Consider the following 15215-nt stretch of genomic DNA (forward strand, 5'->3'; position numbering starts at 1 on the left):
CATCGGAGAACTGAAGAATAATAAAATGACATTAAAAATATTACATTATAAAAAACATCTTGTCACTGAAATTGGATAATTTAAAATAATTAATTTTTTGAAATAATACTGGTTTTTAGACTCCACAGTATAGTGGATAGCAAACTGCAGAAAAGAGAAATCGGCATTAGATACAAATGATTGCTGCGCTTTAGTTGCGCAATTACAAGAAATGCTGAACACATATACTTAGGAATACGAGGGTTTGGGCCTTACACTGAACATCGATAAAACTAAGATCATGTGCACTCCGCCGGAAAATCACAACAATGCTATAAAAATCGAAGAACTATTTTTGATTTCGGAAAAGGCCAATATCGACTCTGAAATTCAGCACAGAATTAGCAGTGCCTCAAAAGCATTCTGGAAATAAGACAGGGTTTTCTACAATCATGACTTTAGCATAAAAAAGAAACTTGCGGTGTACCGAGCAATAATAATCCCCACCATGTTATATGGTGGCGAAACCTGGGTGCCGCGCCGTACCGCTGCCGGCATATAAACGCATTAAACAAGTTGCAACAGAGATTCTTTAGACAACTCTTAACAATCAAATGGTTCCACAATGTCTCAAACGTATCGGTCCTTGAAAAAGCTAGCTGCGAGAGCGTTGAAGTCATGATTAATATATCCCGCTTGAGATGGGCTTGTCACGTATTCAGGATGCAGGAGAACCAAAATCTCCTCTTTACGGTGAACTTGAAACACCGAAAGACAGCAAGAAGAAACCGGGTGGACTACTCAAAAGAAACAAGTATATTTTCCATGAAAACTAAAAGGGGATAGGCATGTAGAATCTGTGGGAAGAAGTAGCGTGCATTAGAACGCAATGGAGAAGGATTGTAAACTCAGTTAACATCGACAACCCAAAAGTAAGGACGCAACAAAGTAATGAGATTTTTGAATGTCGGGAGTGCGGAAGAGACTATCTATCACGTATCGGGCTTTTCAGTCACAGAAAAGGTCATGCATGAAAATGCCTTGCGTAACCGTCTTCTTATGCTTGTCAAATAGTTTTACAGCGAGTAATAGCAGTGCAGTAATATCTCTACAGTAATATCTCTACAGTAATATCTCTACAACTGGTAGTTCTTTAGTCGTAAAGAATTTGTTTAGCGAAAAAACATTAGTATCTCTCCCTGTGATGGGAAATAAAATATCGAAACCTAACATTTAAAAAAATGACTTACGCCACTTGTATCCTCCCCTGATATCGAAACTCTTTGGAAATGCGGCACGTAAAGGTCATGCTCGTCCAAATCCTCCACTTCTGGAGCTCCTGATACTGAAGGTTCATAGTGCGTCTTTCTATCTTCTAGAACTCTGAAACAAAAAGAAGAATTTGTACGCACTGTCATATTTAGTTTTTATATGAATGAAAATATATATCAAGAAAAATTATTTTTGCAAAGAAAAAATCCTAAGTGCTGTTTCACATGGAGCGGAAAAATGGTTGTGCCAAAAAAATCGCGACAAATAGGGAAAATTTAAGGAAAAATTTGGAAAAATAGAAAAAATTTGAATTTTATCATTTAGTTAAAAATTAGAATTTTCTTTATATGAATGACACACGACAAAGTGAATTCAATAAAATATTTTCTAATGCACTAATTTAATTTTATTCTCCCGTACTAAATAAAAAAAATGTTAATTTTTAGTTAACGTGCCATCGCCGTTAATCACCCTGTAGAATACATCAAGAGATTTGCCTTTGAAAAGCTACAAGCGTACTCCTCTTAAATTAGATGGCAGCTCTGGATAGTATTTAGGAACACAAAAAAAAATTTAAAAAAAAAATTAAAAAAACAATAAAAGAAATTAACTTATTATATTCCTTACCGTTGAAAATTTATCCAGTCTGTGGCAAAACCAAACATTATTCTAACATAGTAAAAACGGTTAAAAGTATACAGACGCGTTCGTCCATATCTCCGATAATACTTCTAAACTTTTAAGCACAGCTAGTTATTTAAAATTAAGACATTTGTGTAAAATAATTAAACATCTCAAGTATTATTTTCTATTTAACTATAATACGTACTACATACATACAGAAAATAACATGAACTAAACAATGTTTGACATTACACTTGAATTTCCTTTAGATATGCGTATATTGGATTAAAACTGAGGATTTAACTTCAGCTGTAAAGTTTTCGAGAAAATCCTTTAATAATCAGTGACGTAATAGATACGTTATGATCCTTATTGATTTTCTTGTCGAAGTAAGCAGCTTTAACATTAGTGGAAATATCAGTATATTCAGTAAATTAAATAAAAAAAGTTCATTCTTGTAAATTTTGAAAATGTAGTCTTCTCCAAAAGTGACTATATCCGAATTGGATAGAGTTATCATAAATTTGTGTAAATTGCTTATTAACTTCGATGATCAAGCCGAAACCGATGTATCGACGTAGTTAGACCGATCGATGCCTCCCGAATTTATTAAATAACTGATGAAATCTGATTTATACAAGTAAAATACCAGGTACATGTTACAACACTCGCAATTTTATATAAAACCCACTGCTGTCATAGCTATCAATCGCGCACATTTAAGCATCGGTGCTCTTCCGAATACTGGACTTACTGAAATAACGTATATTTAGGTTAAGTCACTAAAAAATGACCGAATTCAAATATTCCTTGGATATCCATATGAATCTAATTTAAATCACGCACATTTATTAAATTAAGGTATCTGTTTATATTGATATTTCACGCCAACGAAATGCCATTGGATAAAATTAAAATAGAAAAGCACACATGAAATTGGCTTGGCTATAAAATAATCGTATAGAATATCACATCATATATACAGTATGATCGAATAAAAACGCCGTCAAACACGGTTGGGAATCGACAACCGGTGATGATTTTGACGAGGTTACTCTCTAAATGTCATTTATTCTTAAATTGCCAACAATCTCCACACTATCCATAACGTCTTGGCAACGCGAACCTCCATCTCCCATTTACATCATGTTTTCTGTCGATTGGCATTACAGTATTTATTATTTCAAAAACTACGCTAAAAGTACTTACTTGGTATTCAACTGCCTTTGAATCTGCAACTTTTTCTCAATTTGTTCGATGGGAAATTGCGGTACTTCATATGGAGCTGATATTTCGTTGGGTAGTTCTGGTTCTGTCTCGGGGAAAGCACCGCCAGCAAACGAAGATGGACTCTCATTTCCTGGAACAATAAAAAATATCATTTTAACTGATCGCCGCGTGACGTCACAATCAAAGCCGCTGGGACTGAGGTAAGGGAAAGAGTGAGACAGTGATTCGTTTATAGACCTTGGATTTGTTCTGGTTCGTTTGTCATTTAATCTCTTTTTTGTTGCAATAAAACCTTAAACTGTCTGACGAGTTCAAAGTTTACTTACAAATTATTTTTCGACGTTTAACTCCATTTCAAAGGTGAATAGAGCATGCAATAAAAGTTCTATAACCAGAATATTGCAATTTAAAAATTGCCAAAATATTAAATTTCTACTATTTTATAAAACTGCTCCGTCTTAAGTTGATATTTTTCAAAAACGGATCCTTACAGTAATTTACCAACCCTGTTAACCGGGTTTTACAACAGTATATAGCCTAAATTGTATTTTCTTTCAGTTTTTAGATGTTGTCATGATTACTAAATCCCGCCTAAGATGGGCTGGTCACGTATGCAGGATGCAAGAAAACCGCCTACCAAAATCTCTTCTTTACGGTGAGCTTGTAGACGGTAAGAGGAAAAAGGGTGGACAACTCAAAAGGTACAAGGATATTTTCCACGAAAACTTAAAGGGGATAAGCATGCAGAATCAGTTGGAGGATGCAGCGCACAACAGAACACAATGAAGAAGAATTGTAAACTCAGTTAACAACGACAACCAAAAAGTAAAGAGGCAACAAAGTAATGAGATTTTTGAATGTCCGGAGTGCTGAAGAGAGATAATCATCCTGTATCGGGCTTTTCAGTCACAGAAAAGCTCATGAAAGAAAACGCCTTGCGTAACCATCTTCTGATGCGTGTCAAATACTCGTCAGCGAGTAATAGCAGTAAGTAAGGATGTCGTCTGTTGTAATCCTTCCTCACTCGTAGGACCGACTATATACAGGGTGCTACAAATTCGGGGTACGATCATTGGCATCTCGGAATCCGTAATAGATATGAAGGTGGTTAAATTAGGGCAAAGTTGCGCCTTGAGATGTTCACCAAGATGCCATCAAAAAAGTTTTCAAATTTCAAGGATTGCTGAGTTTTTTTGGAAAAAACGGATTTTTTTCAAAATTAATTTAATTTTTTCCTGTCGTTTAGATTAGGTTAGATTAGGTTGTACTTTTTAGAAAATCAAAAAACTAATTACACATTCTCATAGCCACTTTATTAGGGCTATAATCTGATAGTATTTTTAGATTTTGTTATTAGCTGATAATTTGTGAGATACAGAGGCCAACTTAATTTTTTTAAATACGGACCTGCATTTTTTATTTCAGGTTCTGAAAGAACTCGGTCTCCTGAGGATAATGATATGCCAAACTTTATACTTTTTTTTGAGTAATTTAACAACAGAAATCTTTAATTATGATTTAAAATACATAATTTCAAGTCCGATTCTGATTTTTTAAATTAGTTAATCTGATTATATTCATCGCAACAATATTGATCAGCGTTAATTAACTTTGAATAAGGCAAATCAAGCCAATTGAAAGATTCAAATAAATAATATCGAAGTCAGCAATTTAAAGATATTACTTTTAACTTTTTTTATTGTGAATGTTGTTGAAATCTCAGTAAACGATCTAATAATATGAATAATATTAATTGAAGTTATTATAAATAAATAAACTTCTAAAAACCAGTTTCTAATGCTCTACATTTTCGAAAGGGTTACCACCCTCCCTATTGCACAAACTTATTACTCATTCAATTTTATTTATAGCTCTTTGAACATTTCTTCTTACATTTCCGAATGCATTTTGTACTCTTTATTGTAAATGTTGAAATATATTATTATTATATTAATTTCACTTTTACAAATGACGCCAAGTAATGCCCCCTCTACCCCTTGGTGACAGGTCCAGTAACCTCGCTGACCATTATACTGCTCTACCATTTCCAATCCATCTTCCGGGGAAAATATTTGATTGTTTATATTAGGTATTATTATATTATATTTATATATTATTTATTTGTTATTGCATTTGATTTTCCGTATTCAATGTTTTATCCTACGTCATTCTTAAGTTTGAAGGCTTATCAATATTGTAACGAAGAATAGATTAAATATTAAAAAAAAACAGGGCCGAACTTGAAATTAATTTAATAAATTGTGTTCAAATATCCGAAACAAAAAAAAGTATAAAGTGTGGCATATCATTGTACTCAGGCGACCGAGTTCTTTCAAAACCTGAAATAAAAAATACAGGTCCGTATTTAAAAAAAATAAGTTGGCCTCTGTATCTCACAAATTATCAGCTAATCTGAAAATCTAAAAATACTCTCAGATATCCGTAATAAACTAGCTATGAAAATCCTTAATTAGTTTTTTGGTTTTCCAAAAAGTAACGACAGGAAAAAATAAAGTTGATTTTCAAAAAAATTTGTTTTTTTCCAAAAAACTCAGCAATCCTTGAAATTTTTTAAAGTTTTTTGAAGGCACCTTGGTGAACATCCCAAGGCGCAACTTTGCCTCAATTTAACTATATTCGTATCTATTACGGTTTCCGAGATGCCAATGCTCGTACCTCGAATTTGTAGCGCCCTGTACTACTGTACTCTGTATTTTATAGCTTTTAAATTTTCTATACATTACTATTTATATTCTCAATAAAATATTTTAAACAATAATAACATTTTTTGTTTTAAATGTAGGTGCAGTAGAATTTCTCTAATTGGCCACGCGCCAAATGGTACACTCCAGTAGTTCGGCGTCTCTTAGCAACCGGACAATTTTGATATTGTTACCTCTTTATTCCGGATACCAACAAAATTCAAAGGCGGCAAATGAATGAAAGTCCGCATATGGTTTTCCAAGGCAGACCTGATTTATATCATAATTAGAATATGCTTATGCATATTTTAAAAAAATTCTAAAAATTTTACATATTAATAGTCCAAAATTGGATATATGACCATATAATTTTTTTTTTCGTTATATCTAATGTTATAAAAATTTAATATAGCGGCCATAAGAAAACGAGAACTTGACTTGATTATACGAAATCTAGAAGGCTTAGAAATTTTCTAAAAACGGCATTTAATTGGTACAAGTCAAAATATAAAACTACCAATTTACGTTGCTATAGATTAAATAGTTTTGGAGATATTGCCATTTAAATAAAAAGCATTGGCTTCATTTTTTACCTAAATTATTATTCACAGGTGTTTGCCAAACTTCTAATAACGCAACTTTTGTCTCACTTAACCGAATTCGTATCTATCGTAGTTCCTGAGATCCCAATGTTGAGCATTGAAATTGTCACCACCCTGTATACTCTAAGAGGGAATAGATTGGAAATTAATACTCATAAGTGCAGGAATATTATTTTATGCCTACACCCACGTCGATTTCACAATAAGTTCCTTACAAATACAAATTCATGCAAGCATTTCAAATTAATTACAATCGACCATATCATCGAAGGTGTGAAAATAAAGTAAGAATGAATTTAAAGTAATGAATACTAATGAATCCGGCTAGTCTGCATAATAAAATTCAGGTTGTTAATTAAAAAACTACGAAGATGGAACTTGTAACAACTATGTAATCAGACCAATCTATATATGAATACACCCAAGCACAATGGAAAGTATGATAAAACCAAACAACACACTAAAATAAAGGATGTCTTTGGATAAAACTCTAAATTAAATAAATCTTATTAAATGGAAAATAAAATATCTTTTTCAATTTAGCTTTGCATTCATCATAATTCAGCAGATAAGATACTCTATTTGACAGTATACATTATAGTGTATACATAAATGGCATAATAATAATATAACATGACATAATAATATTATACATAAATGATGTAATTTTAGGTGTAGAGAATTTTGATATAAAAATTCGAAAATTTTTACGAAATATAAATTTAAAAGAAAAAGCCTGTCAATTTCCAGTCGTTCTGGAAGTCTCGTCAAACTAAAAATATTTTTAAGTGGAACATATCATAGTTCTAAGATGTAAAAAACCTTCAATATAGGTGCTGCAGCTTCATAAAAACATCTAATACTAACTCAACTAGTCAACTAACTTCTAATACAAGCTGTATACCTATACTACTTGCTCTATATAGAGCGTGGTCAAGTTGTATTCATAAAAGGGCTTTAGATGTTAATAGAAAAACAAATTTAAAAAGTTAAAAATTAATGTTCAGTTATAAAAGCTTCTTGTAAAAATAAAATAATAATAGAGATAATAGAACTAATAGAGATAAATGAACCAAATTTGGTGTACCTACATTATTAAAGTATTTTGCAATTTCAAATGGATGTAAAGTAAACATTATGACTCTTATTACAGTTGGGAGTTGAAACCTTTGGTGTTACACAGCAAAATAAAACACCAAAATAACCAAACCCACAAAATAACCAAGTTAGCATCATCAGCAGATGATCAAGATTCCAGAGACTTTGAATCTTGATGATGCTAACTTGGTTAGCGAAACGCGCGACCAGTGTAAAAGTAAAAGTGTTTTGGTGTATTGTTGTGATTTAGTGTTTTATTTTGCTGTTTTTTATTATGACTCTTGTATATTTACAAGAAAATACTAAGGTAAAATTAATTATGAAAATTTTATTCAAAACAAACTTTTTATTTATGTAAATAATTCATACTTTGACAAGAACAATTATTAAAATAGCATAGAAAAAGCTTATATTTATTAGTTATTTTCTGAATAACAATAGTTTAATTAATTATTTATAAAATTATTGTGTTGCCTATTGTTTTAACATGTATTTATTTTCATCAATTTATAACTATATTTTATTAAATATACATAAATTATAAAAAAATACGAGAAAACACTGAACATTTTCTAGTTTGTATAAAATACTTAACACGGTTAACTATTATGTTTTCTACCAAAATATTAAAGATTTCAAAAATAATAATACCTAATATAATAACTTTTGAATCTTGGAATTTAATTTAAAAGAAAAGTTTAACAACTCTCAGTAAAAACTAATTTTAAATTATAGGAAAACTAAAATGAAAGAGAAAATATTTTTTTTTTGTTCTGTACAGGGTACTACAGATTCGGGGTACGAACATTGTTATCTCGGAAACCGTAGATACGAAGACGGTTAAATTGGGGCAAAGTTGCGCCTTGGGATGTTTACCAAGATGCCATCAAAAATGTTTTAAAAATTTCAATTTCGATTGCTGAGTTTTTTGGAAAAAACAGATTTTTTTTTGAAAATCAATTTTATTTTTTCCTGTCGTTACTTTTTAGAAACTCAAAAAACTAATTGCACATTCTCATAGCCACTTTATTAGGGCTATCGGATAGCATTTTTAGATTTACAAATTAGCTGATAATTAGTGAGATACAAAAACCAAGTATTTTTTTTAAATACGGACCTGTATTGGTTTTGAAAGAACTCGGTCTCCCGACTACAATGATATTTATACTTATATATACACTTCATACTTTTTACACTTTATACTTTTTTGTTTTAGGTAGGTACATTAACAACAGCAAAACTATTTAATTATTACTTAAAATAATTTAGTCCGACTCTGTTTTTTTAATTAATTAATCTGATATATTCATCGCAATAATATTGATCAGCGCTAATTAACATTGAATAAGGAAAACCGAGCCAATTGAAAGATTCAAATAAATAATATCCAGGTCAGCCATTTAAATGTATTATTTTAATTTTTTTTATTGTGAATTTGAAATCTCAGTATAAGATCTAATAATATGCATCATTAATCGTAGTTATAATAAATAAATCAACTTCTACAAACTACTTGCTAATGCTCTACATGTTCGAAAGGGTTACCACCCTCCCTATTGCACAAATTTATTTTTCGTTCAATTTTATTTATTGCTCTTTGAACAGATCTTCTTCTTATACTTTCGAATGCATTTTGTACTCTTTATTGTAAATGTTAAGATGTATTGATTTCACTTTTACAAATGACGTCAAGTAATGCCTACCGCCCCTTGGCGAGAGAGGTCCGGGAACCTCGCTGGCCATTAACTATTAAGTCTTTTTCTCTAAACCATTTACAAATCATCTTCCGAGGAAATTATTTGATTGTTTATATTATATTATATTTATATTATTTTTTATTATTTTATTGCATTTGATGTCATTGTTAAGTTTGAAAGCTAATCAATATTGTAACGATGAATAGATTAAATATTTAAAAAACAGAGCCGAACTTGAAATTAGTTTAAATAAATTGTGTTCAAATATCCGAAATAAAAAAATATTAAGTGTGGCATATCCATTGTACTCAGGAAACCGAGTTCTTTCAAAACTTCGAATAAAAATGCAGGTCCGTATTTAAAAAAATTAAGTTGGTCTGTGTATCTCACAAATTATCAGCTAATTTGAAAATCTAAAAATACTATCAGATAGTCCTAATAAAGTGGCTATGAGAATGTGCAATTAGTTTTTGCACCATTCGTATACGTATTGATATAAAATTTCTTAAATTTTCTTAAAAATTAAAGACTTTAAATGAATCGTGATTGCTAAGGAACTTAAGTTTTGAGAAAAGTCACTTGGTATTAGCCAGTGATATAGTAATATACCTGGTGGTGGGTGGCTGGGTGGGGATCGGCTTGGAAAACAGGAAACCCATGCAAATTTTGGACTATCCAAATATTGGCTTCCCTAATGATTTTACAACAAAATCATAAATAAGTTGTTTACAGGTATGCGTATGCTAAATACACATGCCAACAGGTACCAATGCAAAACCAGACAAATGTCAACATATCTTAAGTTGTCCACCTATGATAATATAACACGGCAGCCGGTACACTTTATATGAAACTCCAAATATTTTGTACATTGTGAATGACAGGACAGAGAATAAGAAACTATATATGTAGGATTGAAAAAAAATTAAAAATCAAGGATGACTGAATAGTAAGTAATGCTTTGCTGATGCCCATTGAACAAATCACGATTCAAATATGAGCTGACAAAGTACTAAAACAATGAACTGAAGTATCCTGTATACATTTTTAAAAAGTAAATAAAACATATATTACCAGAATCTTGAGTAGATTTTTCAATATCTTGGATATCTTCTACACACAAAGAATTAAAATACATCACTGTATAGTTAATGTCAAATATAAACCTCTTAATTCAATATTAGATAAAGCAACACAATAAAATAATTTAATTAAAAAGTATAGTAAAGATAAAAGGTAACAGAGTAAGAAAATTAATAAAAGTATAGCACGATCATCACGCACGGAATCTCAGACAGTACTGCTGTCTACTGTCAAGCGTCTAATGTATATTAATAACCTCCGAATACTATACAGACTTATTAAAATTAAAATAAGATACAGTATGTCGAAACAGTATTTTTATTAACGAAACCCACATTAACGTTGTTATCATTGTTCGAAAATGATTGATGAAGACAATCGTGTGATCAAAAAACTGTTAATTGGAGTTTTGCGTTTAAATGACACTTGTAAATTATAATTTAGTTCTAACGAATTGTTCTATTTCTATCATAAAAATGCTATTATCTCAGAAGCCTAAGGCCCACTATTGTCCACTTCATACGTCATTATATGTTTGGACTATACCTGGTTGCCCCTAACATGCAAAACTGTGAACCTCCGAAAAAGCTACAGCCTCACGCTCGTGTCGCTGCATTCAAGATGCATAACGCGGACCAACGTGGGTAAAAAGGGCCCTACATGCAACGACATTTGAGAGATTTGAACTGTACAGGGTGGGTCAAATTCGACGCTTTTAAATGGAAACACCCTTTTCTATAAGAGATAGACGAAAATATCGGTGTCTATAGCTCAATTTTTATCAAAAACATGATGGTGAAACCGCACATCGATATCAGTTACCGTTTCGGAGTTACGGGGTGTTTTTCAAAATCGAGGATTTTTAACAAATCGTTGTAACTTTTTAGCTATGGAAAATTTTATATTGTTATGAAAACATTCCCAAAGCACTTTTTACGTAGAATTTAACGGTTTAAGTATAATTTTTTTTAAATTAATAATTTAAGAGTTATCAACAGAATAATTGATTTTTTATTTGGGACACCCTGTATATTTTTAATTAACTGGGAATAACATAAAATTACCTTTTCAAAAATGTAGCACACTTGATATTTTGTTATAGCCCCCTTCGAAATACAGAATTTTTAAAAGTTCGCCACTTTTAACTAGTAGGCTTTGGATCACTTATTGATGATCTGCCCCTAATGGAACTCAAAAATATATTATGTTTCCAGCAAGACGAGGCATCACCTCAAAACGCTGAAGTTATCAGCAAATTTTGAGTAGCCAATTTCGGGAATAATTCAACAGCTAACCAACCCAACTTGTCCCAACCGTTGGCCGTCCAGGCCCCCGGACTTAGTGCCTATGGATTTTTACTTTGCAGAAGAATAAAGATTCTTATTTTTGAATTGCCTGTATAATCTAGACAAGAAAAAGAAGTAGAAGTTATGCAAAGGTATCTTTCACCCCTACTAAGTTAATGAATTCCGCAAGAAATGTTCAAAATCGGAAAAAACGGTCCCGTCTGTCCATAACAAAAGACGGTCGATATGTCGAACACCAAAATCTCATGTCTTGGTTTGCTATTTATTTTTATTGTTATGTATTAGATATACATATTAGATATAGTTTCAATGTGTTGATGTTTTTAAATATAGTTTAAATTGTTATAAAATTCTGCATCTATAATTGCAAATATTATTTTCGTTTGAATTGCTGCTCACAGCTAGAATTTTTTTGCATTACAGACGGCTTCATTCAAGACGTACTTACTCAAAGTGGGCGAATTTTTAAAAACTCTATATCTCGAAGAGGAATCGAGCAAAATATTAAGTGTGCTATATTTTTGGAAAGGTAATTTTAAATTATATTTAATGAATTAGAAATATACAGGGTGTCCCATATAAAAAATCAAATTTTCTGTTGATAATTTTTAAATTATTAATTTGAAAAAATATATATTTAAACCATTAATTCTACGTAAAAAGGTGTTTTGGAAATGTTTTCGTAAAAATTCAAAATATTTCACAGCAAAAAAGTTACAGCGATTTTTAGTTAGAAATGCACATTTTTGAAAAACACCCGTAATTCTGAAACGCTAACAGATATCGATTTGCGGTTTTTACCATTATGTTTTTGATAAAAATTGGGTGCCAGACACCGATATTAGTTTTCGTCTATCTCCTATAGAAAAGGGTGTTCCCCTTTAACGCAATTTCTGTGGACTACTGCCTTTTATACGCCAGGCTACATCGAAAAGAATTGAATTTGTTAGAACTCGAGATTTGTACAGATTGTGGAAAAATATCCTTGTTTGTATAACAATAACATTACTGAATATTTGAATAGCAAGAAAAGACTTGGCACTGGGAAGGCTTATATCCTATCTGAGCGAACACATTCTCACATATTGGTATTTTCTTTTATAATAGTGGTGCAGTGATTTGAAGTAAATTCTGATAAGTTATTCTAGTCATCTATCATCATTCTATAAAATAAAATAAATACACTGTCACACGCTTTCTCGTTCAAAATATTCTAATAGGCTTGCGATGAGTCTTTCGCAATGGCTGTTCGCACACTTCGCACTACAAGCGGTTCTAAAGAGAACAATTTTCGACTGCAAGGTCTGATAGTAAAAAAAATTAAGCTTAAAATATGATTCGCTTAAACCAAACTTCAATACACTTATTCACTTCAACACAATTCGCTTAAACCAAAAACTCGTAATACAAAACTAAAAGGGTCAAAATGAATCAAAATATCAGGAAATAAAAAAATAAATGTGGCAACTTGACATTTTTTACAGCAGAGCTACCACCTGAATCGCCAGTGGGAAACTTAAATTCCAGTTAGTCAGTCCGGCGCCGAATATAGCCATGGTTGGTAGCAATGAATTGAATTAATAATCGCGCCCTTGATGAACGTAACTAAAAGTTTATTATTTGGTATCGAATATATTATGTACAGATGGGTCCAATTATGACAAAATAACATCTTCCTCGTTGAACGGCATTGTCACGAATGGATAAAATCGCACGCTTACAATACGCTTCGTTGACAGAGTTTAGTACGCTAGGCTACACAAATTTTGAAACGTCTATGAAGCTATGCCCCCTGGACAGTAGGCCTAAGGGAAGATACAGGCGCTTTAACTCATAATTGCAAGATTTTTCTGTCGTTTATGCTATTTGATTTTGATGTCATTTTGTGAAGTGATGAAATCGTCTCTTAAATTGCCAGATTTAACCAATTTCTGTGTTTTTTGTGTTTTTTTGTATCAATTTCATACAAATATTTTAACACACGATTAATTATTTATTTAATGTTAATATAAAAACTCAACACAATAAATTATTTCTTGTCCGTTTAAAAGGTCATCGTATTAAAAATTTCAAAAAAAAGATACACATTTCAGCAAACTTTGATAACAAATAAAGAATATATTTAGAACTTTGTTTAAAGAAAGATACTCGTTTCTAAACATTATAGAAATAATCCAAATAATTTATTATTGTTATTTCCTGAATGTTATTGTAATAAGTATATTTTGGTAACCTAGCCAACTATACGAGTAGTATGTCTTCAAGTGTGATGAAAATTAATATTCTTGTTTTATCCTCAACGAAGTTGCAGGGGGGTCAAAAGTGCCGGTAATACCTTCGAGAAAAGGATGGTACGGCTGTGCCCAACTTGGCGGGGGCACTGCCGTGCCCCCAGATACCGGGTGCGTCTCAAAAGTGGCTCACACCTATAAGTTTTTATTTTTTCAGATAAAAAAACGAGATTTGGTATGTTAGTATATGACATAAATTAAGACTGATTGACGTATTCATTTGATTTTGGTCACTTCCTGTTTCACCGGAAATGACTACAACTTTTGATTTTTAAATGGCATCCTCGGTATTTTTTTTACTTTATTCCATAGAAAATGACACTCTGAATCGAATGACATATCATATGTCAATTTATGACACATTCGCTCAAAACCAAATTGTATTTTAAATTTCAATCTAGAGTGCCATGGCTGTGTTAAAAACACTAATTTTTAATCAAGGAACCTTGGAAAAATAGATTTGATCGTCTAATGTTTTTAGTGTCTTGTCCTGGCCGGTTAAAAGCTGCCCAAATCGTATTTTTAATCATATCTCAATTTTTTCAAATGGAATGAGGATGGCTCATTACCATATTTGGAAAAAGCATGTTTTTACGAATAATTTGATACCACACACTTGGTATTTCTAGTCAAATTGTCGTTATGAACCGCATGTTACAATTTCAAATAACCATATGCGAAAATGTCAAAAGTTGACATATAATATGTCATTCTATTGAAAGTGTCATTTTCTATCGAATAAAGTAAAAAAAATACCGAGGGTGCCGTTTAAAAATCAAAAGTTGTAATCATTTCCGGTGAAACCGGAAGTGATCGAAAACAATGAATATGTCAATCAATCCTAATTTATGTCATATAATAACATACCAAATATCGTTGTTTTATCTGAAAAAAAAGTTATAGAGGTGAGCCACTTTTGAGACGCACACGGTATAGAGCGTCCAGACTTGAGTATTTTAGCCCGAACGAACCGAAGGCGCAGAGCAGAATTCGTTAAGTCTGGACCTGTCCCCAAGCCTATCCTCGAATTCGGCAATTCGGAATTGTTTGGTTCTAAAAAAGGGCGTTACCTGGAAAGTTTTCCAGGAGTTTTGAAAATTGGTAATTTTATAGATTTTGATGTGCTCTTTCCGAATTTTCAAATTTCCAACTTTGGCACCTCGTATCTGTGCCGCTTACGCCGCCATATCTAAAGTACGTCTACTGGATCTGTGTCTATGAAAGGAATATGGACAAATAACATTTAAATAAATAGCAATATATTTTTTAAATCGATACCAAGAGAGTCCACCTTCCCGTAGGAGATGCAAGACCTTGTCGTTGGTGGGGA

At 31.8% G+C, this 15215-nt stretch overlaps 1 protein-coding gene across 5 annotated transcripts in view; it reads right to left on the reverse strand.

Moving 5' to 3' along the window:
• LOC115874791 (AMP deaminase 2) overlaps positions 1 to 15215 on the reverse strand; it is a 52596-nt gene that overhangs the window by 17711 nt on the left and 19670 nt on the right. For 4 of the 5 annotated variants that reach the window (XM_030890069.1, XM_030890073.1, XM_030890072.1 and 1 more), the window contains exons 2-3: positions 3085 to 3235; positions 1230 to 1362 (exon numbers count right to left, since the gene is read on the reverse strand). In XM_030890069.1, coding sequence (XP_030745929.1) covers positions 1230 to 1362; positions 3085 to 3235 — 284 coding nt within the window. Of the gene's footprint in view, positions 1 to 1229; positions 1363 to 3084; positions 3236 to 10278; positions 10475 to 15215 lie in introns of those variants that run through there. The other variant, XM_030890071.1, reaches the window with a different exon arrangement.

The sequence above is a fragment of the Sitophilus oryzae genome, unplaced genomic scaffold, assembly GCF_002938485.1.
Source record: "Sitophilus oryzae breed Bouriz unplaced genomic scaffold, Soryzae_2.0 scaffold_1297_pilon_pilon, whole genome shotgun sequence".
Lineage (NCBI taxonomy): Eukaryota > Metazoa > Arthropoda > Insecta > Coleoptera > Curculionidae > Sitophilus > Sitophilus oryzae.